Source organism: Lissotriton vulgaris, chromosome 4_1 (genome assembly GCF_964263255.1).
Source record: "Lissotriton vulgaris chromosome 4_1, aLisVul1.2, whole genome shotgun sequence".
Lineage (NCBI taxonomy): Eukaryota > Metazoa > Chordata > Amphibia > Caudata > Salamandridae > Lissotriton > Lissotriton vulgaris.
The window spans coordinates 1,080,504,078-1,080,531,749 of record NC_141691.1 but is presented as its reverse complement, the minus strand read 5'-3'; the positions used below and the strand labels follow the sequence as shown (position 1 = coordinate 1,080,531,749).

General features: G+C 51.5%; 1 protein-coding gene across 1 annotated transcript in view; it reads right to left on the bottom strand.

The window, feature by feature from the left end:
• The window catches only part of TRIO (trio Rho guanine nucleotide exchange factor), a 5,246,815-nt gene that overhangs the window by 2,248,574 nt on the left and 2,970,569 nt on the right, over positions 1-27,672 (bottom strand). The window contains exon 32 of the mRNA XM_086965300.1: positions 74-219. Coding sequence (XP_086821426.1) covers positions 74-219 — 146 coding nt within the window. The remainder of the gene's footprint in view (positions 1-73; positions 220-27,672) is intronic.

Sequence of the window (27,672 nt, the reverse complement as noted above, 5' to 3'; positions counted from 1 at the left end):
ATTCCGAACTATTTCAGTCTGCTTTAATTGCAATATATGTTTACATATAGAAAAGAGGGGCATAGCTGCTCACCTTCTTTGTCCTTTGTATTTGGTGGCTGCAGCAGTTTTAAGGATGTGAATTGGTTCTTTTAATGCACCTTTTAGATGAATAGTTCTCTCCTGGATAACCTCCCGGATGTGCTTGATCCAGTCTTGTTTATTTTCAATATTACAGGCCTACAAACAAACAAAAAATCAAGATAATAGGATGTTGCTTCATTTAGCAATAAAGAGCAGTGTATATGCCTGTAAAGTTTCCTTATAATTCTATGTTTTCTTTATTTTCACATGGATTCACAGTCAGAGTAATTCCCAAACAAAGATATATTACCTACTTAGCTCTCGTTTATTATGCGTGAGTTGAATATCAGCCATTGCACCTGTACAAAGACTCATATTTTTGTGGTTGCCCTAAAGACAACTGCAGCCGTTTTTAGCAGACAAAATTCTAACCAAGCCTATAATCTATACTTAAAGTCCCTTACAAGACTGAGTTGCTTCTTCGTCTATTCCAATCCCTGGCTCCTGATTCAATGAATTTCCTCACTATTTGTGTAGTTGTCCCGCCCCTGCAGAATGTGAGGTTCATCATTGTTTTTGAATGATTAAACGTATCCTTCCATTGCTGTTGCCAGGAAACTAATTTGTTGGGTAGCAGTTCTGATTAGCACTTGATGGGAGTGAATTTCCTTCTCTCTCTTTTTGCTCATCTCTTTCCCTCCTCACACACTCCCTCCATGTGCTCCCTTACCGTCCACCAGCCCTCCTCTTCAGCCTTAGTTCTCTAGCCCCTCTCCCTCCAACCACCAAGAACTGCTGCTGTGCCCTAACATCAAGCACTGTTCCAGCTCAGTGTCTCTCTTTCTAAGCCCCCTCTGCCACCTTCTTTCTGGCTGCCAAGGCGAAACACCCATGCCCAATTTTGTCTTTGCCAATGCTCGAAAAACTGTACCAGTGTTGGCAAAGTTAGTAGTAGCGATCAGCAACCTTGATACCCACTACTGGATTTGCCACCGCTAGAAATGCAATTTTAATTTTCTATATTTTCAAGATGACTACCCTGTTGTATTCACAAGCAACTTGTCAGTCACCTTGGAAGTAAAAACAGAACATTCCTACATTGCGGACACCTCTACTGGTTTTTCAAGTGTATTTTGGCAAAACCAATACCTGCAACAACAGGCAGTGGCAAAACAATATTTTTTTATTGCTTAGACTAAATGTATACAGCTACTTTCATATATCGATAATCAGAAAAAAACTCTTTGTCAAGTAATATCAAAGTCCCCTGCAATGTTTGCAACAAAACCTACTTCCTGTTTCAATTTAGTAGCACAGGACATGTCATGCCATGGCGACATTGAAAAGGGCGAGAAAGTGCCCACTAATCATTGCATAGCTGGAGGGGACACAATATGGTTCATGTCGGTAGAATGACTCCGCTATCTACACATTACAGACAAAGCATTTTGCAGTGAGGGCTGCTCCCGGGAAGCAGGATTGGGGAGAGGGTTTTATAAAAGAAAAAAAAAAAAGAAGATCACTTACCTGCATATTCTCCACCAGGCTGTACAAAACAGCCGGTGGAGAACATGCAAAGTTGTGCAAGACGGCCAGCCAAATAGGCATACACACTTAAGAGAGTGCCACCACTCCTCGCCTCTGCTCTGCTCTGACCTGCCCTGCCCTGCCCCACCCTGCAAAACTTCTTCAGCAAGGAAAAATAAAATAATAACATTGCGTTATCTGTCTCAAAGCAACGTCCTCGCTGTTCTGACGCCTCGCTACCTTGCTGGATCTCCGTGTGCTGCAGCCTGCCCTCCCGCCTCCCGCTGCCCGACTCCATTGACAACTAGGAGTAAAGTGGTGGCCGAGTGGAGCGTGGTCGAGTGGGTCTGGACTACAGTACCCAGAAGCCCAAGCGACGCACGCCGCGTCACCTGCGCGCCTGGAGGCGCTGAAATAGCGCATCACCCCGGTCGAGGGGGGGAACCTGTCTCAAAGCAACGTCCTCGCTGTTCTGACGCCTCGCTACCTTGCTGGATCTCCGTGTGCTGCAGCCTGCCCTCCCGCCTCCCGCTGCCCGACTCCATTGACAACTAGGAGTAAAGTGGTGGCCGAGTGGAGCGTGGTCGAGTGGGTCTGGACTACAGTACCCAGAAGCCCAAGCGGCGCACGCCGCGTCACCTGCGCGCCTGGAGGCGCTGAAATAGCGCATCACCCCGGTCGAGGGGGGGAACCTGTCTCAAAGCAACGTCCTCGCTGTTCTGACGCCTCGCTACCTTGCTGGATCTCCGTGTGCTGCAGCCTGCCCTCCTGCCTCCCGCTGCCCTACTCCATTGACAACTAGGAGTAAAGTGGTGGCCGAGTGGAGCGTGGTCGAGTGGGTCTGGACTACAGTACCCAGAAGCCCAAGCGGCGCACGCCGCGTCACCTGCGCGCCTGGAGGCGCTGAAATAGCGCATCACCCCGGTCGAGGTGGGGAACCTGTCTCAAAGCAACGTCCTCGCTGTTCTGACGCCTCGCTACCTTGCTGGATCTCCGTGTGCTGCAGCCTGCCCTCCCGCCTCCCGCTGCCCGACTCCATTGACAACTAGGAGTAAAGTGGTGGCCGAGTGGAGCGTGGTCGAGTGGGTCTGGACTACAGTACCCAGAAGCCCAAGCGGCGCACGCCGCGTCACCTGCGCGCCTGGAGGCGCTGAAATAGCGCATCACCCCGGTCGAGGTGGGGAACCTGTCTCAAAGCAACGTCCTCGCTGTTCTGACGCCTCGCTACCTTGCTGGATCTCCGTGTGCTGCAGCCTGCCCTCCCGCCTCCCGCTGCCCGACTCCATTGACAACTAGGAGTAAAGTGGTGGCCGAGTGGAGCGTGGTCGAGTGGGTCTGGACTACAGTACCCAGAAGCCCAAGCGGCGCACGCCGCGTCACCTGCGCGCCTGGAGGCGCTGAAATAGCGCATCACCCCGGTCGAGGGGGGGAACCTGTCTCAAAGCAACGTCCTCGCTGTTCTGACGCCTCGCTACCTTGCTGGATCTCCGTGTGCTGCAGCCTGCCCTCCCGCCTCCCGCTGCCCGACTCCATTGACAACTAGGAGTAAAGTGGTGGCCGAGTGGAGCATGGTCGAGTGGGTCTGGACTACAGTACCCAGAAGCCCAAGCGGCGCACGCCGCGTCACCTGCGCGCCTGGAGGCGCTGAAATAGCGCATCACCCCGGTCGAGGGGGGGAACCTGTCTCAAAGCAACGTCCTCGCTGTTCTGACGCCTCGCTACCTTGCTGGATCTCCGTGTGCTGCAGCCTGCCCTCCCGCCTCCCGCTGCCCGACTCCATTGACAACTAGGAGTAGAGTGGTGGCCGAGTGGAGCGTGGTCGAGTGGGTCTGGACTACAGTACCCAGAAGCCCAAGCGGCGCACGCCACGTCACCTGCGCGCCTGGAGGCGCTGAAATAGCGCATCACCCCGGTCGAGGGGGGGAACCTGTCTCAAAGCAACGTCCTCGCTGTTCTGACGCCTCGCTACCTTGCTGGATCTCCGTGTGCTGCAGCCTGCCCTCCCGCCTCCCGCTGCCCGACTCCATTGACAACTAGGAGTAAAGTGGTGGCCGAGTGGAGCGTGGTCGAGTGGGTCTGGACTACAGTACCCAGAAGCCCAAGCGGCGCACGCAGCGTCACCTGCGCGCCTGGAGGCGCTGAAATAGCGCATCACCCCGGTCGAGGGGGGGAACCTGTCTCAAAGCAACGTCCTCGCTGTTCTGACGCCTCGCTACCTTGCTGGATCTCCGTGTGCTGCAGCCTGCCCTCCCGCCTCCCGCTGCCCGACTCCATTGACAACTAGGAGTAAAGTGGTGGCCGAGTGGAGCGTGGTCGAGTGGGTCTGGACTACAGTACCCAGAAGCCCAAGCGGCGCACGCCGCGTCACCTGCGCGCCTGGAGGCGCTGAAATAGCGCATCACCCCGGTCGAGGGGGGAACCTGTCTCAAAGCAACGTCCTCGCTGTTCTGATGCCTCGCTACCTTGCTGGATCTCCGTGTGCTGCAGCCTGCCCTCCCGCCTCCCGCTGCCCGACTCCATTGACAACTAGGAGTAAAGTGGTGGCCGAGTGGAGCGTGGTCGAGTGGGTCGGACTACAGTACCCAGAAGCCCAAGCGGCGCACGCCGCGTCACCTGCGCGCCTGGAGGCGCTGAAATAGCGCATCACCCCGGTCGAGGGGGGGAACCTGTCTCAAAGCAACGTCCTCGCTGTTCTGACGCCTCGCTACCTTGCTGGATCTCCGTGTGCTGCAGCCTGCCCTCCTGCCTCCCGCTGCCCGACTCCATTGACAACTAGGAGTAAAGTGGTGGCCGAGTGGAGAGTGGTCGAGTGGGTCTGGACTACAGTACCCAGAAGCCCAAGCGGCGCACGCCGCGTCACCTGCGCGCCTGGAGGCGCTGAAATAGCGCATCACCCCGGTCGAGGTGGGGAACCTGTCTCAAAGCAACGTCCTCGCTGTTCTGACGCCTCGCTACCTTGCTGGATCTCCGTGTGCTGCAGCCTGCCCTCCCGCCTCCCGCTGCCCGACTCCATTGACAACTAGGAGTAAAGTGGTGGCCGAGTGGAGCGTGGTCGAGTGGGTCTGGACTACAGTACCCAGAAGCCCAAGCGGCGCACGCCGCGTCACCTGCGCGCCTGGAGGCGCTGAAATAGCGCATCACCCCGGTCGAGGGGGGGAACCTGTCTCAAAGCAACGTCCTCGCTGTTCTGACGCCTCGCTACCTTGCTGGATCTCCGTGTGCTGCAGCCTGCCCTCCCGCCTCCCGCTGCCCGACTCCATTGACAACTAGGAGTAAAGTGGTGGCCGAGTGGAGCGTGGTCGAGTGGGTCTGGACTACAGTACCCAGAAGCCCAAGCGGCGCACGCCGCGTCACCTGCGCGCCTGGAGGCGCTGAAATAGCGCATCACCCCGGTCGAGGGGGGGAACCTGTCTCAAAGCAACGTCCTCGCTGTTCTGACGCCTCGCTACCTTGCTGGATCTCCGTGTGCTGCAGCCTGCCCTCCCGCCTCCCGCTGCCCGACTCCATTGACAACTAGGAGTAAAGTGGTGGCCGAGTGGAGCGTGGTCGAGTGGGTCTGGACTACAGTACCCAGAAGCCCAAGCGGCGCACGCCGCGTCACCTGCGCGCCTGGAGGCGCTGAAATAGCGCATCACCCCGGTCGAGGGGGGGAACCTGTCTCAAAGCAACGTCCGCGCTGTTCTGACGCCTCGCTACCTTGCTGGATCTCCGTGTGCTGCAGCCTGCCCTCCCGCCTCCCGCTGCCCGACTCCATTGACAACTAGGAGTAAAGTGGTGGCCGAGTGGAGCGTGGTCGAGTGGGTCTGGACTACAGTACCCAGAAGCCCAAGCGGCGCACGCCGCGTCACCTGCGCGCCTGGAGGCGCTGAAATAGCGCATCACCCCGGTCGAGGGGGGGAACCTGTCTCAAAGCAACGTCCTCGCTGTTCTGACGCCTCGCTACCTTGCTGGATCTCCGTGTGCTGCAGCCTGCCCTCCCGCCTCCCGCTGCCCGACTCCATTGACAACTAGGAGTAAAGTGGTGGCCGAGTGGAGCGTGGTCGAGTGGGTCTGGACTACAGTACCCAGAAGCCCAAGCGGCGCACGCAGCGTCACCTGCGCGCCTGGAGGCGCTGAAATAGCGCATCACCCCGGTCGAGGGGGGGAACCTGTCTCAAAGCAACGTCCTCGCTGTTCTGACGCCTCGCTACCTTGCTGGATCTCCGTGTGCTGCAGCCTGCCCTCCCGCCTCCCGCTGCCCGACTCCATTGACAACTAGGAGTAAAGTGGTGGCCGAGTGGAGCGTGGTCGAGTGGGTCTGGACTACAGTACCCAGAAGCCCAAGCGGCGCACGCCGCGTCACCTGCGCGCCTGGAGGCGCTGAAATAGCGCATCACCCCGGTCGAGGGGGGGAACCTGTCTCAAAGCAACGTCCTCGCTGTTCTGACGCCTCGCTACCTTGCTGGATCTCCGTGTGCTGCAGCCTGCCCTCCCGCCTCCCGCTGCCCGACTCCATTGACAACTAGGAGTAAAGTGGTGGCCGAGTGGAGCGTGGTCGAGTGGGTCTGGACTACAGAACCCAGAAGCCCAAGCGGCGCACGCCGCGTCACCTGCGCGCCTGGAGGCGCTGAAATAGCGCATCACCCCCGTCTCGCGGGACGCGAGCGGGACGCCGGGCGAAGCCCGGGCCAAGGGCGGGCCCGTTTTAGCCCGTTCTAGACTGTGAGAGACTGGACTGGGCCACCCCTCTTTGCCCCAACATCCAAATCTACATGTGGTAAGGTGACATACTTCTACATTCCCTGCGGTCATTGTGTAACTGGTCTACTATTGCTATATTTATTACCAGGGCTCCGCTGCCCAGATTTGACTGATTGTTATGTCGAGGCAAAAAACACCTGTCACCCCGGCCAACACAATGGACAATTATTTGGTCCAGGTAGTGGCCAAAATCAATAATGATCGGAGGTCCTCTTTGGGACTCATGGACTCTCCACCTTGTGCCCAAATTAATCCATCAGGGGTATTCCATCCTGCCAGCGACGAAACAATCACCACCGATCCTATCGAGGACCCTAATGATTGCCCTACAATAAATGTGTCCACGTCATCTATTGTCCAACAACCTGATTCTATTGCCGATCTACACATTGCAGAAGACTTAAATAAATCCGATACAATTGTAGAGCTAGACTCAGAGAGCATTTCCCCTCCTACCCCTGTCCCCGCACCAAGAGTTAAAAGAGGGATCACTAAGGCTCCGCCTAGAAGAGGTGGTCTACGTTCCTGTAAGAATAAACCTGCAACTCCACCTAGAAGAACAAATAAAAGGGCGGAAGAAGGGATAAGGGAGGAAGAGAACGAAAGTATAGCCTGGGAGGATACGCTTTCAAATAAGCTCATGGGTATACTGGAGTCCAAACTATCAGGGCTAATGAAACCCCTTATATCAAAAATAGACCAACTAGCGAATAAAGTAAATAAATTAGAGACCCTCCTGAGAAAAACCAATGAGGGGGTGGGGGAAATACCAAATTTAATAATACACAAACTTGAAGATATAGAGGCTGCAGGGAAAATGCTTGGGGGGAACCCGAACGCAGGCCTACAAGCCCCACTTGACCAAACACAGCAAGCCAGCTCTAGACCCGGTGATATTCCTGACATTGCTCCAATCTTAGATCCAGTGCAAACAGTAGGTAACACTACCTCTGAGATTTTCAACCCAGAAACCGGCCCAGTTGAATTAATTGTTGAAGCTTCCCCCTTGATTCTAGTGCTTGCTAACACACCACCACTGAAAACAGGGCAGATTGAGTCTCCAGATTCTTTACGAAATAAGGCTCTGCAGTGGCTTAGTAACAACATGCATATATCTCCTTGGGGCAAGGAAAAGCTATCTGATGATCTGCTTACAGCAAGAAGGGTTAAGTGGATAGGCACTAAGACAAAGAAATTTCAAGGGGATTGCGTGGTTTTGAATTTCAAGGGCCCCGAAGTATTACCTGATGTCCTACGGAACATCTTTCCACCACAACATAGAACAGCAGAAATAATACCACTGACACTGGACTTCTTCTATAGTAGAAGAGGCCTAGTAGCTAAACCTAGTATACTGAGAACAAAGTGGACAGTTGTGGGAAATAGAAGGGCCAGGAATGGCCCATTATGCGAGTGGGGGTTAAATCTGGAAAACCACTACTCTGCGCTATCTGACTTAAACGAGTGTGACTGACTCGTGGGCTCTTCTCCTGCCCCTCCTAAAACCCAGTTGCACCAGGGGCGCGATAGGACACCTACCCCACACGAGCGCTTATCAAAAATACTGACCTTGGTCCCCAAGGAATCCTACACTCCTGCCCCAGAGGAACTAAGCATAGTTCTAGAGGGACAAAATAGAGTACTAGAGGTGACTGAGAAGTTACCAACACTGAGTGGAGGTCTAACACCAAGCACAGAATCTGAAAAAGCAGTAAACATTCCTGATAATGACCGGATATATCAACAATTGGATATACTGCCATTAACTCTTGTCTCTTGGAATATAGCCGGCATTACAAACAAACTAAACATTCCAGATTGGGTCGATTTTATCGACCACTATGATATTATTATGCTGCAAGAAACTTGGTCGCTCATCCCAATTTTCCGGCAAGGGTACCTGAACTTCTATGTACCAGCTGTAAGAAATCGGGTAGGCCGACCCTCTGGGGGCCTGTTAATTTGGGTACGCCAAACATTGAACTGCACAGTCAAGCAAAGGTCTATACCTTCTAATGATATTCTAGCTCTTGATATTAGTTGGCAAAAAGGCCAACAACTTGCCCTGTTTAATCTTTACTCCAGGGGAGTTGGTGGGGGTAAATTATCAGAGACCATAATGACTCTTGAGCATCACATTGAAATGCTACCAGTACCACCCCATGTAATAATAGGCGGGGATTTCAACACCACCTTTGAACCTTTGGGTGAAGAGGATAGGATCCTGGCCGAAGAAGAGGATGCCAAGTGGAGAATTCCTCAACTACATGTTCCAGTCATTAAAAAATGGAGCGCTGTAGCAATTCAACTAAAGAGTTTTTGTCTCTCAAGAGGGCTTAGAGCAGTCAATGGACGGGCACCCTCTGACTTAATGGGGAAAAATACATTTGAAAATGGCCGAGCAGCCAGCAGAATAGATTACATACTTCTGGATGTAAGGGCTTGGAATAAATTGGTAGATATGGAAGTGAAAGATAAAATAGAAAGTGACCACAATCCTTTGTGCCTGACACTCCATCCCTACCAAGAAGCCTCCGAACATCCAAGAGGAAATGAAATGGTGACGCAAGATCTTGTAAGCTCAAATAACCTTCGCCACCTGAAGTGGAGTATGCTCCAGAAGACGTTTCTAAATTAGAGAATCTCAAGGAATTAGTGGTGGACGAAGTCTCTAAGATTAAGTCCCATTATGGGTTGATTGACTTTATAGACTACATGATGGAGGCCCATGAGAAACTATTCTCCAAAATTCAAAGTTTCTTTTTCAAAACGGTAGTCTTAAACAAAAAGAAAAAGGTTCAAGAGAGTATAGGGTGGTATGACAAGAGTTGCAGGATAGCACGACAAAATCTTAGCAGAGAATTGAGAATAGGAAATGCATCAACAGTTAGGCTGGCGAGAAACCAGTATAGACAGACCCAAAAACTGGCAAAGAAGCGTTGGGATGAGGATTGCTGGTGTGAACTCAAGGAGGCATGTGCCTCCAAGGATTCCAAGCGTTTCTGGGCCATAGTAAAATGGGAAAAGGGTGGCGTAGCCCTCCAGCCGATGAACCATGTCCCGAAAAGCAATTGGGTAGAATTCTTCCAACCACAGTATGCCTGTAACCCATCATTTACCCATGATTGTCCTCCTCCACATGTCTACTACAAATCTCCAATATTTGCTGAAAAGGATGTGAGTATTGTATTGGATTGTGTAGCAGGGGGCAAAGCTCCAGGTATGGACGGAATTCCGGCTGATATATTTTTATCGGATCGGAACTCCTGGTGTAGTTATTTTACAATGCTGGCTAATGCGGTGGCAATGGGAGGGAAAGTACCTGCCTCATGGAAGGGAGCCGAAATTATTCCCATATTCAAGAAAGGTGATAGAACTCTGGCTAAAAACTATAGACCCATTAGTCTGATTGATACAGCACAAAAACTAATGGGCCGCTTAGTCCAGAATAAACTGCAGCAATGGATTGATGAAAAGAATATTTTGTCATCCTACCAAGCTGGGTTTCGCCCTTTAACCAGTAGCGTTGATCAAGTCCTCCACTTCTTAACCATCTACTGGAGAAACGTTACCTTAAAGAAGGGGACATTGTACGCAGTCTTTGTGGACCTAAAAGCCGCTTTCGACTTGGTCCCCAGAGAAAAACTCTGGCGGACCCTGGCGGACGTAGGCTTAAGCCAGGAATTGCTTACACTCCTTGTCCGTCTCCACAAAAATAATTTTGCAAGAATAAGATGGGGCAAGCAAGGAGAAGTAACTGATCCCTTTCCGGTAGAACGTGGGGTGAGACAAGGGTGTGTCCTAGCGCCGACTCTCTTTTCAATCTATATAAATGGCATTGTTGAACATCTAGAGAAGATTGCTAGTGACGCCCCAGTAATTGCAGGCTCTCGTGTCCCCGTCCTCATGTTCGCGGACGACACGCTCTTACTTTCCCGCACCCCTAGTGGTCTCCAAAAAGTGGTTGATGCCTTTGGTGAGTTTTGTGGTGGTAGGGGCCTTGAACTGAATACCACCAAAACAAAATTCATGTGCCTTAACCAGCAGTCCACCTTTAAAGGTGTAATAAAATATAAAGGTACACCCCTAGAAAGGGTGGACTCTTTCTCTTACCTAGGCATCATCCTACAGGAAAACATGAGCTGGAAATCACATATAAATACAACTTTACTAAAGTTTAGGCAGTTAGCAGGTGCAATTACCCTAAAACATCGAACCTCGCTAACAAAGCCGGTAAACTGTGTGTTGGAAATTTACACTATGAAAGTCCTGGGGGCTTGTTTATATGGCTCTGAATTATGGGGGTTTTCTAATTTGAGAGAACTGGGCCGAGCAGAAAACAGATTTTTACGAGGGCTTGTGATGGTTCCCCAAAGCACACCCACAATCCCATTAAAATTGGATCTCGGAAGAAAAGGTATAGAGGACACAGCGAGGCTACGGCCCCTTCTATATTGGAGACGGATCATGGTGACCCCAGAACTAAGTCACTATGCGGCGGCCTTGATGGACGTCATTAAGTTCGACCGTTTCCATAGTATCCCATGGCTAAAGGAGCTCCGGGGACTCCTTATAAAACTGAAATTGGATTATCTATGGGACACCAAAGATGTGACCTGCTTCCCTACGAAAGCAAAGCTGAAAGAACTATATTGGGAAATGGTGTATTTTACAATGTTCAGTGATGGTACAAGTTCAAGTCTAACATCTCGCTTCTTGGATATAAAAATGTACCCCTCATGCGAATCTTTTTGGGATGTCATTGAAAAACCTTATGATAGAAAACTTTATTTTCAATTTCGCATAGGCACACTCCCGGTGAATGCCTTCAAGAAGCATTGGTCCCCAGCTTGGGATGAACACTGTCACCATTGTAATGAACAAACTGAGCACATTTCCCATTTCTTGTTCTGTTGCCCACTGTACTCGTCCCCCAGACGGAAATGGTTAAAACCAGTGTGCTTAAATATGGGAACCCGCAGTCAATCTGTAGCTCTTAGGATACTTGAAACAGATTGTTCCACTGTGCTTGTGGTTGGGGTAGCAAAATTTCTGGCCTGGGCATGGACAATTCGTACCCGATCACTAATGGCATTTACATCCCAATGAAATTATGTACATTATTAATTTTGCACTTTGCCATATGAATTATTGTATTTTAATTTTTAGAAAAACTTACCTTTTAAGAAGTGTGATAATCCAGTGTATTTTTATCATGTATTTATTCGACAATTCATGTTTAATATGTATTTTAGCAAGTATTTTATGTGTAGTATTTATTGTATTAGGGTTAGGTGAATGCTTTTATGACAAATGTCGAATAAAGCTTTAAAAAACTGAAAACTGTTATCTTTTTTGCAGTGCTGAACGACCGTGGGGGCGACGCTCCTCCACCTTAGCGGAGGGGCCGCCCCAGGTATTTTGCGGAAAAAATTACACTCTATCCTAGATTTCACGTACCAGTCAGCAAAAGTGTCTACCCTATTAGCTAAAGAATACAAGAATACATCTGTATGTATATATATATATATATATATATATATATATATATATATATATATATATATATATATATATATATATATATATATATATTCACAGAACCAGAAGCACTAAAAACCAAGAGTCACATATTAACAATTTCCAAGAAGAAACTCGCCTTCGGACAGGACTTAAGTGAGGTCCATAATTTCTTTACGTTTTCGGCCTCGCTTCATGGTCCAGGATCACCTGCGGGTGCACACTGCACAACTTGGAGCTGTACCCTGAGCCCAAACACCACAGGCCTATCTACCTAGTGCGAGTTGGTCACTGACATCTGTTTCTAGCAGTCATGTCATGGCATGAACCCTGTAGTCTTCGGTGGAGACGTCGTTCTCTTGCATACTAGAAAAGATTTGGTAAGATGATTCATCAACTGACAAAAAAAGGAGAGGATCTGCGTTCAAATGTATGAAAAAAGGAACTGACACCAGCGTGCATGGGTGGCACTTATATGCTACCTAGCAGCGCACATGGTGCATGGGGAATCTGGAGTTAGAATTATCCATCTAAATATACATTCTTCTCACATATGTAAATATCTGACTCAAAGATTGACTATATACTTGTGTAAGAGGCTGACTTAGTATATGGTGCACGCTTATTTAAGTGCAGGACCTTGTACTAAGCCCAGGCAATGCTTATGGTGATTTTAGTGTTCTTAGACAACCATAGAAAGTTGTCTAAGTGGTAGCCGTGGAGAGCAGCTTTCAGGCTTAGTCCAGAAAGAGGGTTAAGACTAACTGACTGGTATACTTATAAAGCACCTCGATTGCCGAGGCGTCTTGGTGCTAGGGTGAATTGGTATTGATGCACAAACTTGCCAATCATAGGTGCTTAAGGGAAAAGCCAGGTCTTAAGGTTTTTCCTGAAGATAGACCTATTGGATTGTAGTCTAATTTTGGTCAGGGGGGAATTCCACAGCTTGGTTGCTTGGTGGGAAAAGCTCTTGCCACCCCATCTAGCGTTTTAAAAATCTTTTTGACCAGTAGCAACCCTATATTGGCTGACCTCAGACTCTGTTGCGGCAAGTACCAGAAAAATAGATTTTGAATGTCCATGGCACCTCCTCCATATAGCGCCTTGCGCACAAGGCAGAGGGCTTTGAATTTTACTCGCTGAGGGACAGGGAGCCAAATCAGCTGTCTGATACTAGCAGACGTGGGGTGATGTTTGGGGAAAACAAGCAGCACATGAGCTGCCGCATTTTGCTAAGACTGCAATTTAGCAGTCTGGCCTTTATCTATTTCTAGGAATAATGCGTTCCGATAGTCAATTCTAGAAAGGACAAGGGCTCCAAATACCATTTTCCTACGAGTTAGTGGAATAAACAGCAGGATTTTGTGCAGGACTTACAGAGTGAAAAAGCAGGAGGAGATTGATTAATTTGTTTTCCAAACTTTAGCTCATTATCAAACAAAAATCCAAGGTTCCTGGCCTTAGTCAACGGCAGCGGTGGCTGGTGAGGTTTGAAAGTGGAGGGGCGTAAAAGTTTGGGATGTCTGTCTTATGGTGAACGACCGAGCAAGACTGCTATTAGGGAAGTTTGGGGGCAAGGGTTCTTCCCTGGTAAAATTTTGAAGAAAGAGTGTGAAAATTGTACATTTGCAAGCAAAATTGAGACAGCAAGAAGGTTAATAAAGCAATTCTTCTATAATGTCAATTAAGTGCACTCATCCTCCCAGCTATGATGACGGGCAAAGAACAGACAACACTCACCTACAGAAAGAAACATACACAGATGCAAGCACACACAAACAGATAACACACACAAATGCAGATCCATGCACATCGAAATGCAAACACATGTTCACAAGACTCAAATCCACAGACATACACAACCACTCAAGCACACAATCGAGGACATATCCTAACAATGATGCACAGTACTGTTCCAACCAAAACAGCAAAGTGCCTAAAATTCCACAGTAATTGTAACTACACAGACATGAAGCAGCTACAGGACTGATCTCCGGAGGGAGGCAAGATGGCGTCAGAGTGAGGAGGCACATCGATCCTGCTCCTGAGGACCTGAGAGATAGCCCAGATGGCTGAGTGCCTTTGATTGTTGAATTATTTCATATCCCCAAGAGAAAGACTACGGCGGCTAGCTATTGTGTTCTTTAATTGTTCATATATGTATCAGATGTTCTTAAACCTTGCTTATGGTTATGTATTTATGTATTTCCTTATTACACCATGAACTCCAATAAAAAATAAATAAATTTAAAAAAAAGACATGAAGCAGCTACAACACAGAACCTGGTGTCAGGGATTATTGCCGCACTACCTTTCAGTTTTTTAAGAACCGTTCCTTGGTTACAGCCACAATAAGCACTATTGCCCACCTCCTAAGACCAGCCACCTAGGTTGGTCTTAAACGTACTTCAAAACTTTTTTACACACATGTGGAGAGGCAACGTGTACAATGCAGATTTTGGCTTCAAATGCCGTGCATAAAACATAAATGGATGACAGGAGTGATGAATCTCCAAACAGATGGTGTAGTTGTCAAATGCTTTTATTGGGTTTCATATAATCCACAGCCTACGCGCTTCGCCCAAAATGGGCTTCTTCGGGGCTTATTTTTATGTCTTGAACTGGGACGTGATTTCTCCAAAAATGAGGAATCCTCGCTGGATTCCACTCCTGGAATGGCCAATGTCCCCTGACCATGCGGTCACCCACTCGCTTGTTTGGTAGAGTTTGTTATTGAAAATGTTTCCCTTCTATATCATGGGTATTCTTACTTCTAGGGTCAGAAAGGTAACTGTAACAGTAGCTGTGTCGCTGTCGTGTGCCGAGTTAGGCACAGGTGGTTATCTCTTGTAGCAAAGTCATTCCCGAAGGGGTGACATAAATGTTAAACAATGTAGGTGACAAAGCTGACCCACACTGGATGCACAAGTACGCCGACTTAAGACCATCCCAGTGGATCAGCTGTTCCCTGGATGCCAAGGATGATAGTAGGATTAGAGCAGTCTCTATGATACCTACTGCCTTCAGCCACCACAGCAATACCGTATGGTTAACTGTATCAAATGCTGCTGATAGGTCAAGCAGGATGAGGACAATCCCCCCCCCCCCCCCCCCCCCCACCCAGCCCATCCATGAGTCTTCAGATTTCTTCTGTGGCCATTATCAAGGCAGACACAGACAGACAGTGTCGTGATCTGAAGCCGTGTTGGGTAGAATCTAGAAGGAAATTGCCATCGGAATAGTCGGTGAGTTCCAGATTAATGGCTTGTTCTCGAATTTTGGTCAGTAGAGGGAGGCATGATATTGGGCGGTAATGCTTGACCTCCATGGAGCCCAGTGTAGCTTTCTTCGGGATAGGCCTAATGCAGGCCTTTTTCCATAACTGTGGATAGACTCCTGAACTAATTACCTCATTTAAAAGGGGACCCATATGAACACTAATCGCCCCAGAAACCATGCAGCTTGTTTTACCAGAGTAATTATACAGTGTGGGTTAAACGAAAAAGAACCACACAGGAACCCCATGGAGGGTATGTGCAGAGTAGAAACACAGCGCATACTCAATGCAAGTCAATGTGACAATCGCGGTTACAGTTTGTATGAAGAAGGATCCTTCCCAGTGGACCCTGAAGAAACCCCATGGAAGACAGAAGGTTAGAGAGCCACTCCACCCATGGATATCCCAGGAACCACAATACCTACACCAGGAAAGCCAGATACATAGGTGCGAAGTGACGTCGGAAACCACTGTAGACCACAATGGAGGACTTCAGTAAAGATGCCGCTGGCGATGAAGGTGGTAGAGTCTGGTGGAATCCGAAGACGGATTCCTGAAGAGTAGAACATGTAGGTAGAAGGGAGAGACTATGCCACTCAGGAGTGACCAGGAGGCACGGAAGACCAATTACCACCTATGACAGAAGATGCAGGAGTGATAACGGTGACCTTGTCTCTGCAGCTGTGAGGACCAGGTGCCGTTCATGAGCTGCCCCATTTCGGGAGTCAAGAACCAGGGGGTCAGTGTCCGGCGGGAGCACCAATAACCTTTGCCAGCAGCAACAGTCGTGGTAAATGAAAAAGGTGTAGTGTTGGGACCAGCAAGGTCCAAGGGACTTACCAAGTGCAGGAGAGTCAGAGCAGTCTCCGAGGAAACAGGGGAGTCCACTGAAGCAAAAGATGTCCCTCAAGAGGATCCACAGGCTGAAAGCACAGGAGTCGCAAGAGGACATCAAGCAGCAGACCAAAGATGCAAGAGCGTGGAGCAGAGGATGCAGTGAGGATGAAGATATTGTCAGGAAGAGATGCTGGAGGCTGGAGCTTCTTGTAGCCCGAAGATCTCTGGAGGGCAGATTCAACAAGCCTTGGCAAGGGCAAATCGACACAGCGCACAGGGGTTCTGTTACTTCGGTTCCGAGGAGGGATACTGGCCTCAAACTTGCTGAGAGGACAGCTCAGGCCTCGAGGGAGTTGCAGAACAACCACCTGTGTTGTTGAGCCTCTCTGGGTCATTGGGACGTCAGGAGCTGCAGGCAGGTCAGCTTTGTTGTGGTGCCTGCAGCTGCAGAGGAGTTACACGCCTTCGCTCCAAGGGAGATTGCTTTGGGTGTCCTTGATGCTGCAGGCCTGGAGAGGAACCTGGATGGAGCACAGGCACAAATGGCACAGAAAGCTGGCAGGACGACGAGGCCAAGAGCAGCAGGAGTCTTCCTTGATGCAGTCTCGGTTTCAGGAGACTTTCAACGTAGTCCAAGGTGCCCAGACGGTTGAAGTTGAAGTGATCTCGGTTTTGAATCTTTTCCCAAAACTAATCTGAAGAGCCACCCATATGTAAGCCCTTAAGTACCCTAGGGAAATGGTTGTGACGACTCAAGGATCCCTCCCAGAGGAGGGGGTGGACAGAGGGGAGGTTACTTCCATGTCCTTTGTCCGGTTTCATGCCAGAGCGGGAGCCAACAGCTCCCTGAACAGACTTAGACTAGAGTATGCAAGGAGGGCACCAAATTTGCCCTTCAAAGCAGTCTGGTGGTACTAGCAAGCACCCCACCACAGCCCAATAGACAGTCAATTCCGGGATGTGGTCACACATCCCTGTGGCAGGAAACCTATTGTTCTGCCTTCCTCTGCTCGAACTCAGCTCAGCAGCAGGAGGGAAGAAACAGGTCTGTGGTCAGCAGCAGCCCTAGCTTGCGATTAGATCCTAAATGGCTGGTATCAGGAATACAGAGGGCGCTCCAGGGAATCCCCATAGTACACAGGACCCTACATCCTGTGTACTGGAATCAAAATCCAAATCAGAACAAGCTTTTTCAACTTTATACAAGTAAAATCACAAAAGCAGACACAACAAATACAAAACAGTACATCTCATAAAAAGGACTTGATTATGAACATACAGTACAAAAAAACAAAATAAGTCACAGTTAAAACAATGTCTCACAGAATTAAGTCCATCACAGAGTATCAAAAACCCATGTCCTTGCAAGATTTAAATAGAAATAGTCTTTCTGATTCTCAATACACTTTTTAAAAAACAGGAAATTGCAATAGTAAAACATTTGTTGTCTAAAAATTGCAGAAATAAAAACGCTGGTCGGCACTGGGTCAAACACCCTAGCCTTAAGATTGGCAGAATCCACCTCTTTCTTTGTTTTTTGTAAAATTTGCAAAATAAAACTGGGTGCAATGAGGATTGTAAAGACTGATTATCGCATGGACAACAGCAAAGCTCTTCTGACCAGTTATTTATTTGGGGAAAACTTATCAGACTGTAAAAGTTCCCAAATCTAAACCGGGTCAAAACATATCTATCATACCTACTTAAATTATACAGTATATATGGCTGTATAGTGTGGGTAGGTAAAATCAATTGGTGCCCTTGTACTGTCGGAATCAGTGGTTGGGGTAGGATTCCAACATTTTTCGGTGCAGCCAATATATAGTTAGACATATCGTATTTTACTTGATGTCCAGTGTATATATAAAATCGCTGACAGCACTTACAAAGCCGGGAGAATCGACTCTGGGGTTTATAGAGGGACCCTGCACATACAGGGGCACCCTCCCACTTGTAACCAAGCACCCTGCCCTCAGGACTGAAGAGCCTGCTATAGGGGTGACTTGAAGGTATTAAGTGCAATGACGCACAAGTTACTACTTGTGTAATGATATATCTGTAAGAGACATTAGTTAGTGATAGATTCCTTACCTTAGAATATCCTCAGGCGTCAGTCTGGATCCGGAAAGTTTTGCTTAGCCTCAGTAGGTGGTGTCCTGTGGCTCCACGTCTGTCACTGGTGTCGTCAGCCCCTAGATGACATCACGGAGAGTACTTAAGCGCCACCCATGCGCGCTGACGACAGTTCTGTACATGACTTTCTGTGCCAGGAACGCAGAGCCATGCAAGATAATGACCATTGGTGCATAAAACTAGGGCCCTGAAAGGGATGACCTTAACCCTAGTAATCAGTTCGCAGAACGGGGAGGATGGGTTGGGCGGTAAGGAATCTATCATTAACTAATGTCTCTTACAGATTTATCGTTACACAAGTCACGGAGCACAGAACGGCCAAAGAAGCCGTCCCTCTGGACTTGACTGTCAAGGCAGAAGTGCTGGTAAATGTGTACAGTGAGGCCCACGTAGCTGCCTGACAAATGTCCTGCAAGGGAACGCCACATCCCAAGGCAGTAGTGGCTGCCGTTCCCCAGGTGGAATGGGCACGCAGCCCCACATGAAGCTCCCTCTTAGCCAAGGAGTAACATACTTTGATGCACAGAACGACCCACCAGGAGATGGTCCGCTTGTGAACGGCCCGACCTTTTTTGGCGCCCACGTATCCAACAAAGAGCTGGTCATCCACCTGGAACTGTGGCGTACGCTGCAGGTAGAATGCAAGCGCACGTTTTGGGTCCAGGCGGTGGAGCCTCTTCTCCTTCCTTGATGGATGCGGAGGCGGATAGAAGGTGGGCAAAGTGATGGTTTGCCCGATGTGGAAAGACGTAACAACATTTGGTAAGAAAGAAGGGCGGGTCCTTAAAACCACCTTGTCCGGATGAACAGAAAGGAAAAGAGGTTTGGAAGAAAGAGCCTGGAGCTCACTCACCCTTCTGGAAGAGGTGAGAGCTACCAGGAAAGCTGTCTTGAGAGTGAGAAGACGTAAGGGACAGTTATGAAGGGTCTCAAAGGGAGCGCGCATCAGAAAAGTCAAGACAAAATTCAAGTCCCACTGAGGCATTATGAAAGGCATGGGTGGAAACGTATGCGTAATGCCTTTGAGGAAACGTTTACCAACCGGGGACGTAAAAAGAGAAGGCTGATCTGGAAGCCGTAGAAATGCGGAGATGGCCGAAAGATAACCTTTGATAGTGCCCAGAGCAGAGTCCTGCTGGGACAAAGATAGAAGGAAAAGAAGGACCTCAGAAAGAGGGGCTGAAAGGAGATCCACAGCCTTTGCTGTGCACCATGCCACAAATTTGTTCCACCTGTAGGCGTATACCGTATTAGTGAAGGGACGCCTGGCTGCCAAAATAATATCGCAGACTTCAGGAGGAAGGTCAAAAGTTGTCAATTGTCGCTGCTCAATCTCCATGCATGGAGGTGGAGGCTGGACAGGTTCGGGTGAAGGACTATCCCCTGTTGCTGCGACAGAAGATCCTCCCGAAGAGGCAGACGGATCGGGGGATTGACCGCCATGCTGAGTAGCTTGGGATACCAGTATCTTCGTGCCCAATCCGGAGCCACACGAACGACTTGGGCCCGGTCGCGCCTGATCTTCTTCAGCACTATGGGCAGAAATGGAATAGGCGGAAAAGCGTGCAACAGACCGCAACTCCACTCGAGACGAAAAGAAGCGTCGCCGACCGAGTGCTGCCTTGGAAATTCCAATTCACAGAACTGATGACATTGCGCGTTCTCTTCCGTGGCAATCCAACCAAGGCTCTCCCCACTGCTGAATGAGACCTTGCGCCACATCCGAGTTCAGACACCATTCGTGATCCATCAAGCACCGGTGGCTGAGTTCGTCCGCCCTGGCGTTCAGAGAACCTGTCAGGTGTTGAACCACCAAGGTAATTCCTTGATGTTCCAGCCATGTCGTGCCGCGCAGAGCCTCCTGACATATGGTCCAGGACCCCACCCCACCCTGTTTGTTGCAATACCACATGGCGTGGTGTTGTCCGTGAACACCTGCACCACACTTCCCTGGACAGAGGTAAGGAATGCCTTCAGTGCAAGCCAGACCGCCAGCAGCTCCAAAAGGTTTATATGGAGCCGGGACTCCGCCGGAGACCAGAGGCCTCTGATCTCCACCTCTCCCAAGTGGCCTTCCCATCCCAGGAGGGACGCATCCATCACCACTGTGTGCTCTGGTTGGGGAAGGGAGAGGGATCTGCCACTGACCCAATCTCGATTTGTGAGCCACCACTGCAATTGTCAAGCAGTGCCCTTTGAGATCTGGACATGATCGGACAAGTTGCCCTGATGCTGTGCCCACTGGAACTTCGAGTCTCACTGCAGAGCCCGCATTTGCCATCTGCCATGTTGCACTAGCAGGATGCAGGAGGGCATCAGGCCCAGGAGCCGGAGGGTCATCCTAACGGAAACCCGGGATAGAGGCCGAAAGATCGGAATCATTGCGTGAATATCCCGGACCCGCTGCTCGGGAGGATAAACCCGAAACAGCGTTGAATCCATAACCGCTCCGATGAAGGGGAGCTTCTGAGAGGGACTCGTGCGACTTTGGCACATTGATGGAGAACCCCAGCAGATGCAGAAGGTCGACCGTAGTCTGAAGGTGGCTGACGACCGTTTGGGGCGAGCCCGCCTTCAACAATCAGTCGTTGAGGTAGGGGAAGACTGACACCACTGACCTGCGCAGATGAGCCGTGACCACTGCCATCAATTTCGTGAACACCCGAGGGGTGCTGGTAAGGCCGAAGGGGAGCACAGCAAACTGAAAATGCTCCTGGCCCACCATGAACCACAGGTAACGCCGGTGGGCCGGCAGGACGGGGATGTGAAAATAAGTGACCTGCAAGTCCACGCTACCATCCAGTCTCCAGAGTCTAGGTCAGCCAGGACCTGAGCCAGAATCAGCATTTTGAACTTCTCCTTCTGGAGGAAGTGATTGACGTCCCAGAGGTCCAAGATGGGGCGCAATCAATCAATCAATCGTATCATTTATAAAGCGCACTACTCACCCGTGAGGGTCTCAAGGCGCTGGGGTGGAGAATGCTGCTACTGCTCGAAAAGCCAGGTCTTGAGGAGTTTTCTGAAGGTCAGCAGGTTTTGGGTCTGCCGTAGGTGGATGGGGAGGGTGTACCAGGTCTTGGCGGTGAGGTGAGAGGTCACTCTTCGGTAGCGGGGGACTGTGGCGAGGTACGTTGGTCCGATGTTGTGGAGTGCCTTGTGTGCGTGGGTGAAGAGCTTGAAGGTTATCCTCTTGTTGACCGGGAGCCAGTGTAGGTCTCTCAGGTGGGGTGTGATGTGGCTGCCGAGAGGGATGGCGAGGATCAGGCGTGCAGAGGCATTCTGGATGCATTGGAGCCGTCTCAGGAGTTTGGCCGAGGCTCCTGCGTAGAGGCCGTTTCCGTAGTCCAACCTGCTGCTGATAAGGGCCTGGGTGACTGTTCTTCTAGATTCAGTGGGGATCCACTTGTAGATCTTGCGGAGCATGCGGAGGGTGTTGAAGCAGGAGGAGGAGACGGCATTGACCTGTTTAGTCATGGAGAGGGTGGAGTCGAGGATGACCCCTAGGTTGCGTGCGTGGTCGGTGGGTGTTGGGGCGGTTCCCAGTGTGGTCGGCCACTAGGAGTCGTCCCAGGCCGAAGTGGTGGATCCGAGCTTGAGGACCTCCGTCCTGTCCGAGTTCAGCTTCAGTCGGCTGTTCCTTATCCATTCAGCGACGGCTTTCATTCCTTTGTGAAGGTTGGTTTTGGCGGTGTGGGGGTCCTTGGTGAGGGAGAGGATCAGCTGGGTGTCATCGGCGTAGGAAATGATGTTGAGGTCGTGTCGACGGGCGACGTGGGCGAGCGGTGCCATGTAGATGTTAAACAGAGTTGGGCTGAGGGATGAACCCTGATGATCCCTGTGGGTTCGGAGCAGAAGGGGGGGAAGGCGGACGCTCTGTGTTCTGCCAGAGAGGAAGGAGGTGGTCCAGTCTAGGGCCCTCTCTTGGATCCCGGCGTGGTGGAGGCGTGTTAGTAGTGTGTGGTGGCAGACCATGTTGAAGGCGGCTGACAGGTCCAGGAGGATGAGGGCCGCCGTTTCTTTGTCGTCTAGCAGGGCAGTCTCGGTGCTGTGGTTGCTGCGGAACACGGACTTGGAAGGGACCAGGATGTTGTTCTCCTCGAGGTAGCAGGTCAGTTGTTTGTTGACGGTCTTCTCGATGACCTTTGCCGGGAACAGGAGCAGGGAGATGGGCCGGAAGTTCTTGAGGTCCTTGGGGTCCACCTTGGGTTTTGTGAGTAAGGCATTGATCTCGGCGTGCTTCCAGCTCTCCGGGAAGGTTACTATCTCGAAGGAGGTGTTGATGACTTTCCGGAGATGGGGTGCGATGGCTGTGCTGGCTTCGTTGAAGATGTGGTGTGGGCATGGGTCTGACGGAGAACCGGAGTGGATGGTGTTCATGATCTTGATGGTGTTGTCATTGATGTTGGTCAAGGAGAGCAGGCGGTTGGTGCAGATGGTGGTCGTGGGGGCGGAGGTCTCAGTGGTTGTCGGGGCGGTCGTGTTGTTGAAGCTGTCGTGGATGTCTTGGATCTTGCTTGAGAAGGAGGTGGCCAGCGAGTCGCACAGGTCTTGCGAGGGTGGGACGTCGGTGTTGGAGCTGGGGTTGGAGAGTTCCTTCACAATGTTGAAGAGCTCTTTGCTGTTGTGCGCATTGTTGTCTAGGCGGTCTTTGAAGGAGGCCCTTTTGGCAGATCTGATGAGGTGATGGTGTCTGCGGTTGGAGTTATTGTGGGCTGTGTGTCTGTCCGGTGTTCGTTCACGGAGCCAGGTCTTCCCCAGCTTTCGGCAGGTTTGCTTGGAGGCCCGGAGGTCTTCAGTGAACCAGCTGGCTTTCTTGTTGGTGTGACTGTTGGAGGGTTTCTTGATCGGGGCGAGGGTGTTGGCGAAGTCGTTTATCCACTGTCTGAGGTCCGGGTGGCGGTGTCTGTGAGGTCGGCAGGTGGGGCGGCGGTGTTGGTGAGGTCGGCAGGTGGGCTCTGGGCAAGGGTGGTGTTTAGCTGGTCTACGGTGACTTTGCTCAAGCAGCGGCGAGGCATCTGTTTGCTGCTGTGGAGCGTGGTGGGTTTCTTGAAGGTGAAGTGGATGCAGCGATGGTCGGTCCAGTGGAGTTCGGTGGTGTGGTTGAAGGAGACGTGGGGGCTTGCGGAGAAGATGGGGTCAAGCGTGTGACCGGCAGAGTGGGTGGGTGTTGTGATGACTTGTTTGAGTCCGAGGTTGGCTAGGTTGTCGATCAGGGTGGGGGAGTTGGTGTTGTCGGTGTTCAGGAGGTGGAAGTTCAGGTCCCCGTGGAGGATGTAGTCCATGGAGGCGAGGGCATGTGTGCTGACGAAGGCGGCGATTGGGTCGCTGAACTGTGGTCAGGGTCCGGGGGTCTGTAGATGAGGGTTCCTCTGAGGGTGGTGTTGGTCAGTGTGGATCTGGAAGTGCAGGTGTTCAGTGGTGCGGAGGGTGTCGTCGGTGTTGGTCAAGACTCTGAGAGTGTTCCTGTGGACGATGGAGATTCCTCCTCCTGCTCTGTTGGTGTGGTCCCTGAGGGTGATCTTGTAGCCTTCCGGGATGGCTATGGCTATGTCGGGTGCCAAGGAGGGGTTCAGCCAGGTCACCGTCAGAAAGGCGGCGTCTGGGGAGGTTGAGTCGAGTAGGTCCCAGAGTTCATCGGCGTGTTTGCGGGCGGAACGGGTGTTGAGAAGGATGCATCTGAGGTGGTTGGGTTCTTTCCTGGTTGGCAGCATGGTGGGGCGGATGCTTGTAAAGCTGCAGTTCCGGCAGGTGAAAGCTTCGTGGGTGTGCTTCGGGGCGGCCAGGAAGTAGTTATGTGATCCTCTGGTGTTGAGTACGTGGAGGGTTCTGGTATCGTAGCGGTGTCGGGCGTCGTGGCATTCGCGGGGTCCAGGGTTCCTGGCGCTGGGCGCGGACAGGCTTGACGACGCCGCATGCATGGCCTCCATAAGAGGGGATGTGGGAGGGAGGAGCAGCTGGGAGGTGGGAACAGGGCGGCAAATGGGATTTCAGGGGGTGGGGCCGCAGGGACGCAGCGGCGCGAAAAACGGGTGGGGTCCGTGGGAGAACTGGGCACAGGAAGGAAAAACATGTTTAGGCAAGAAAACAAGTACAGGCACAGAGGAATAAAAACAAGTCTGGGCAAGAAAGCAAGTTAGGCACAGGGGAAAAAACAAGATTAGGCCAAAACAATGCAGGCAGAGCCGTGCCGCAGCCTGGGGAGCGACCTGCCTGCGAGCAGGATCAGAGGTCGCTGCTTTCACCGCTGCGCGGCCACCATATGAGGGGATGTCGGAGGGAGGAGCAGCTGGGCGGCAGGAGTGGGTCGGCGAATGGGAATGCAGGTGGGCGGGGTGGCAGGGATGGGAAAAACGGGCAAGGGCCGCGGGAGAACTGGGCACAGGAAGGAAAAACAAGTTTAGGCAAGAAAACAAGTACAGGTACAGAGGAATAAAAATAAGTCTGGGCAAGAAAGCAAGTACAGGCACAATGGAATAAAACAAGTCTGGGCAAGAAAGCAAGTACAGGCACAGAGGAATAAAAACAAATCTGGGCAAGAAAGCAAGTACAGGCACAGAGGAATAAAAACAAGTCTGGGCAAGAAAGCAAGTACAGGCACAGAGGAATAAAAACAAATCTGGGCAAGAAAGCAAGTTAGGCACAGGGGAAAAATACAAGATTAGGCCAAAACAATGCAGGCAGAACAGTGCAGCAGCGTGGGGAGCGACCTGCCTGCGAGCAGGGTTGCAGGCCCCCCTTGTCCTTTTTGGGTACCAGAAAGTAGTGGGAATAACAACCACTCCCTACTTCCTGCTCGGGAACACGCTCAATGGTACCCCCTTGGCCAAGAGGGCCATGACTTCCTGTTGGAGAAGAACCAAATTATCTCCCGACATCTGTTGGCACCGAGGTGGCATGGCTGGAGGGAAAGACTGAAAGGGAAGGGAGTAACCCTTTCGGATTATCTGCAGCACCCACTTGTCCGATGTGATATCGCGCCAATGGAGGAGGTGGTGGTGGATCCTGCCACCCACCGGCGTGGAATGCCCCACGAAACACAGACTAGGAAGATTTGGAGGCAGGAGCAGTGGGGGTGGAGGTGGCATGACCCGCACTCTGATTCCCAGACCCTCCCTTGTGGAAGCCGCGACCACGGCCGCACTGAGGCTGGTTCTGCACAGGCTTGTGGAAGGAACGTGCCTGGGTACCTCTGCCCTGGCCACGAAAGGAACGGAACCCAGGAGTGGCCGGATTCTTTGCAGAAAGACCCAAGGACTTGCCCGTGGCCCGAGAGTCCTTGAAACAGTCCAACCTACTGTCTGCCTTATGGCCAAACAGGCGGGTGCCATCAAAGGGCATATCCATAAGCCAGCTCTGGTCATGGGACGAGAACCCAGTTGAACGCAACCAGACTTGGCACCGCAACACCACCGTTGTAGACATCACCCTGCGCAACGAGTCAGCGGTGTCCAAACCACACCGAATGGCAAACTTAGCCGCATCCTTTCCTTCAGCAATCGCTTGAGAAAGGACAGCCTGGACTTCCTCCGAACACTGAGGCAACACCTGAGCAACGGTATCCCACACTGCGTGAGAGTAGTGGCCCAGCAAGCAGGCGGTGTTCACCGACCACAGCCCCAAGCTGGCCGAAGAAAACCACCGCTTAACAAACTGATTCAGTTTCTTGGAGTCCTTATCCGGCGGAGCCATTGGAAAGGCACTCTGCGACGTCGAGGCCTGGATGACCAGACTCTCAGGTGTGGGATGGGTGATCAGAAAGGCAGGATCGCCCGGCGCCGGCATCTGGCAACGTTTTTATCCACAGGAGACCCCGTGGCTGGCTGCGACAAAGTGCCCAAGAGGACGTCAGTAACGGCGTCATTGAAGGGAAGCAACGGCTCAGACAAAGTGGACACAGTCTGGAGCACCTCTGTGAGGAGGATGGTCTTGACGGCCACTGTGGGGAGGCCGAGGTTGAGGCCCTCAGCAGCCGGAAGGAGTACCATCGTCTTCCTCCATCGTAGGTGGAGGAGAGACAAACCGCGGGTCAGAAGAGACATCGAGGTCGCCGGGGTCCTCCAAGTCGTCCACCCAATCCGGCTTGGAGTCACACTGCCGGGCAAGGGGGTCCTTGGATCCTTCCCAGTCCTCCTCCGCCTCCGGCACCTGAGGGGCCGGTCGTGGCGGCAGGGCCGGAGCCGGAGAAGGGACAAACTGCGCCGAGAACGTCGCCGGCCGGACCGGCGCTGCCTCCCAATGCGGATCCCAGGCCGGAACAAAATGGTCCTGGAACCGGGGCAAGGGCAGAAGTAACGGCGCCGAAGGCGGTGCCGGGGCCAGATCCGGCAATGCTGCACCTCGAGGCGCCGGATCCAAAGGCACCAGATCCTGTAGCGCCTGGGCTGGATCCGCTGACAGAGCTGCTGGGCCTACAGGATCTGGACATGGGACCGCGTGGCCCGAAGGCGCGCCTGTGGGAGCCCGAGGCCTAAAAAGGTGGTCCATGGCAGCAAGAAACTCTTGCACCTGTTCGGGAGTCGCCGGACCCGGGTAGGGCGGGTAGACCGTGAGTCGAGCCCCTGTCCCCCTCGTCCGCCACCGAGGAACAACAGGGGGACGTCGGAGAGCGAGCACACTTCTTCAACTTCTTTTTATGGCGTCGCTTACCAGAATCCAAAGGCAAAGACTTGGAGCCCGAGGAGCGACGGCTCCGGTCCCACAAGCGGTCCTGGAAAAGGCCCCTAAAACCGGAGCGGCGGTGGGACGAATGCCGGACCTCCAGCAACTTCCGGCGCCGCTCCCTCAAGGCCTTCGGGCCATAGCTTGACAGTCCCGGGAGTCGTGATCAGTCTCCAGGCAGTAGAGGCAAATATCATGGGGCTCCGCCACCAACATATTACGGTGGCAGGCCCCACAGGACTTAAAGCCAGGCATCCCTACGTGCACCAGAGAAGAAGAGGGGGAGACATAAAGTCTCAAAAAGTAGTCAAAAAGTGACTAAGGTACTTGCTCAATCCGATCTGCGCTTGCTGGCGCGGAAGAAGAAAGAAGTGACGTCAGCGCACATGGGTTGCGGCTAAGTACTGTCCGTGACGTCATGTAGGCGCTGGCGATGCCAGTGACGGACGCGGAGCCGCAGGACGCCACCTACTGATGCACAGGGGTACTGCTAAGCAAAACTTTCCGGATCCAGTCTGACGCCTGGGGATATGCTAAGGTAAGGAATCTATCACTAACATGTCTCTTTCAGATTTCAGATATAAGGAAACTTATATTTGTGGTAAGTGTTTCTAGCACCAACTTGCACAGGCTGCAATGGCAGGCCTGTAGTCACAGTTTGAGTGGTCTCTCATAGGTGGCATAATACATGCTGCAGCGCATGGGAGACCCCGCGTGTACCTATGCCCTGGGTACCTTAGTACCATATACTAGGGACTTACAGGGGGGACATCAGTAGTCAATTGGGAAGGTACCACAGTACTTACCATTGTCAAATTTAGGGAGGCAGGCACTGTGAGAAGTTGGCCTGGTATATGCTGTCCACTAATTATAGTGGGGACTATGTACCAGTTCAAGCAGCCCTTATTGATGATTAG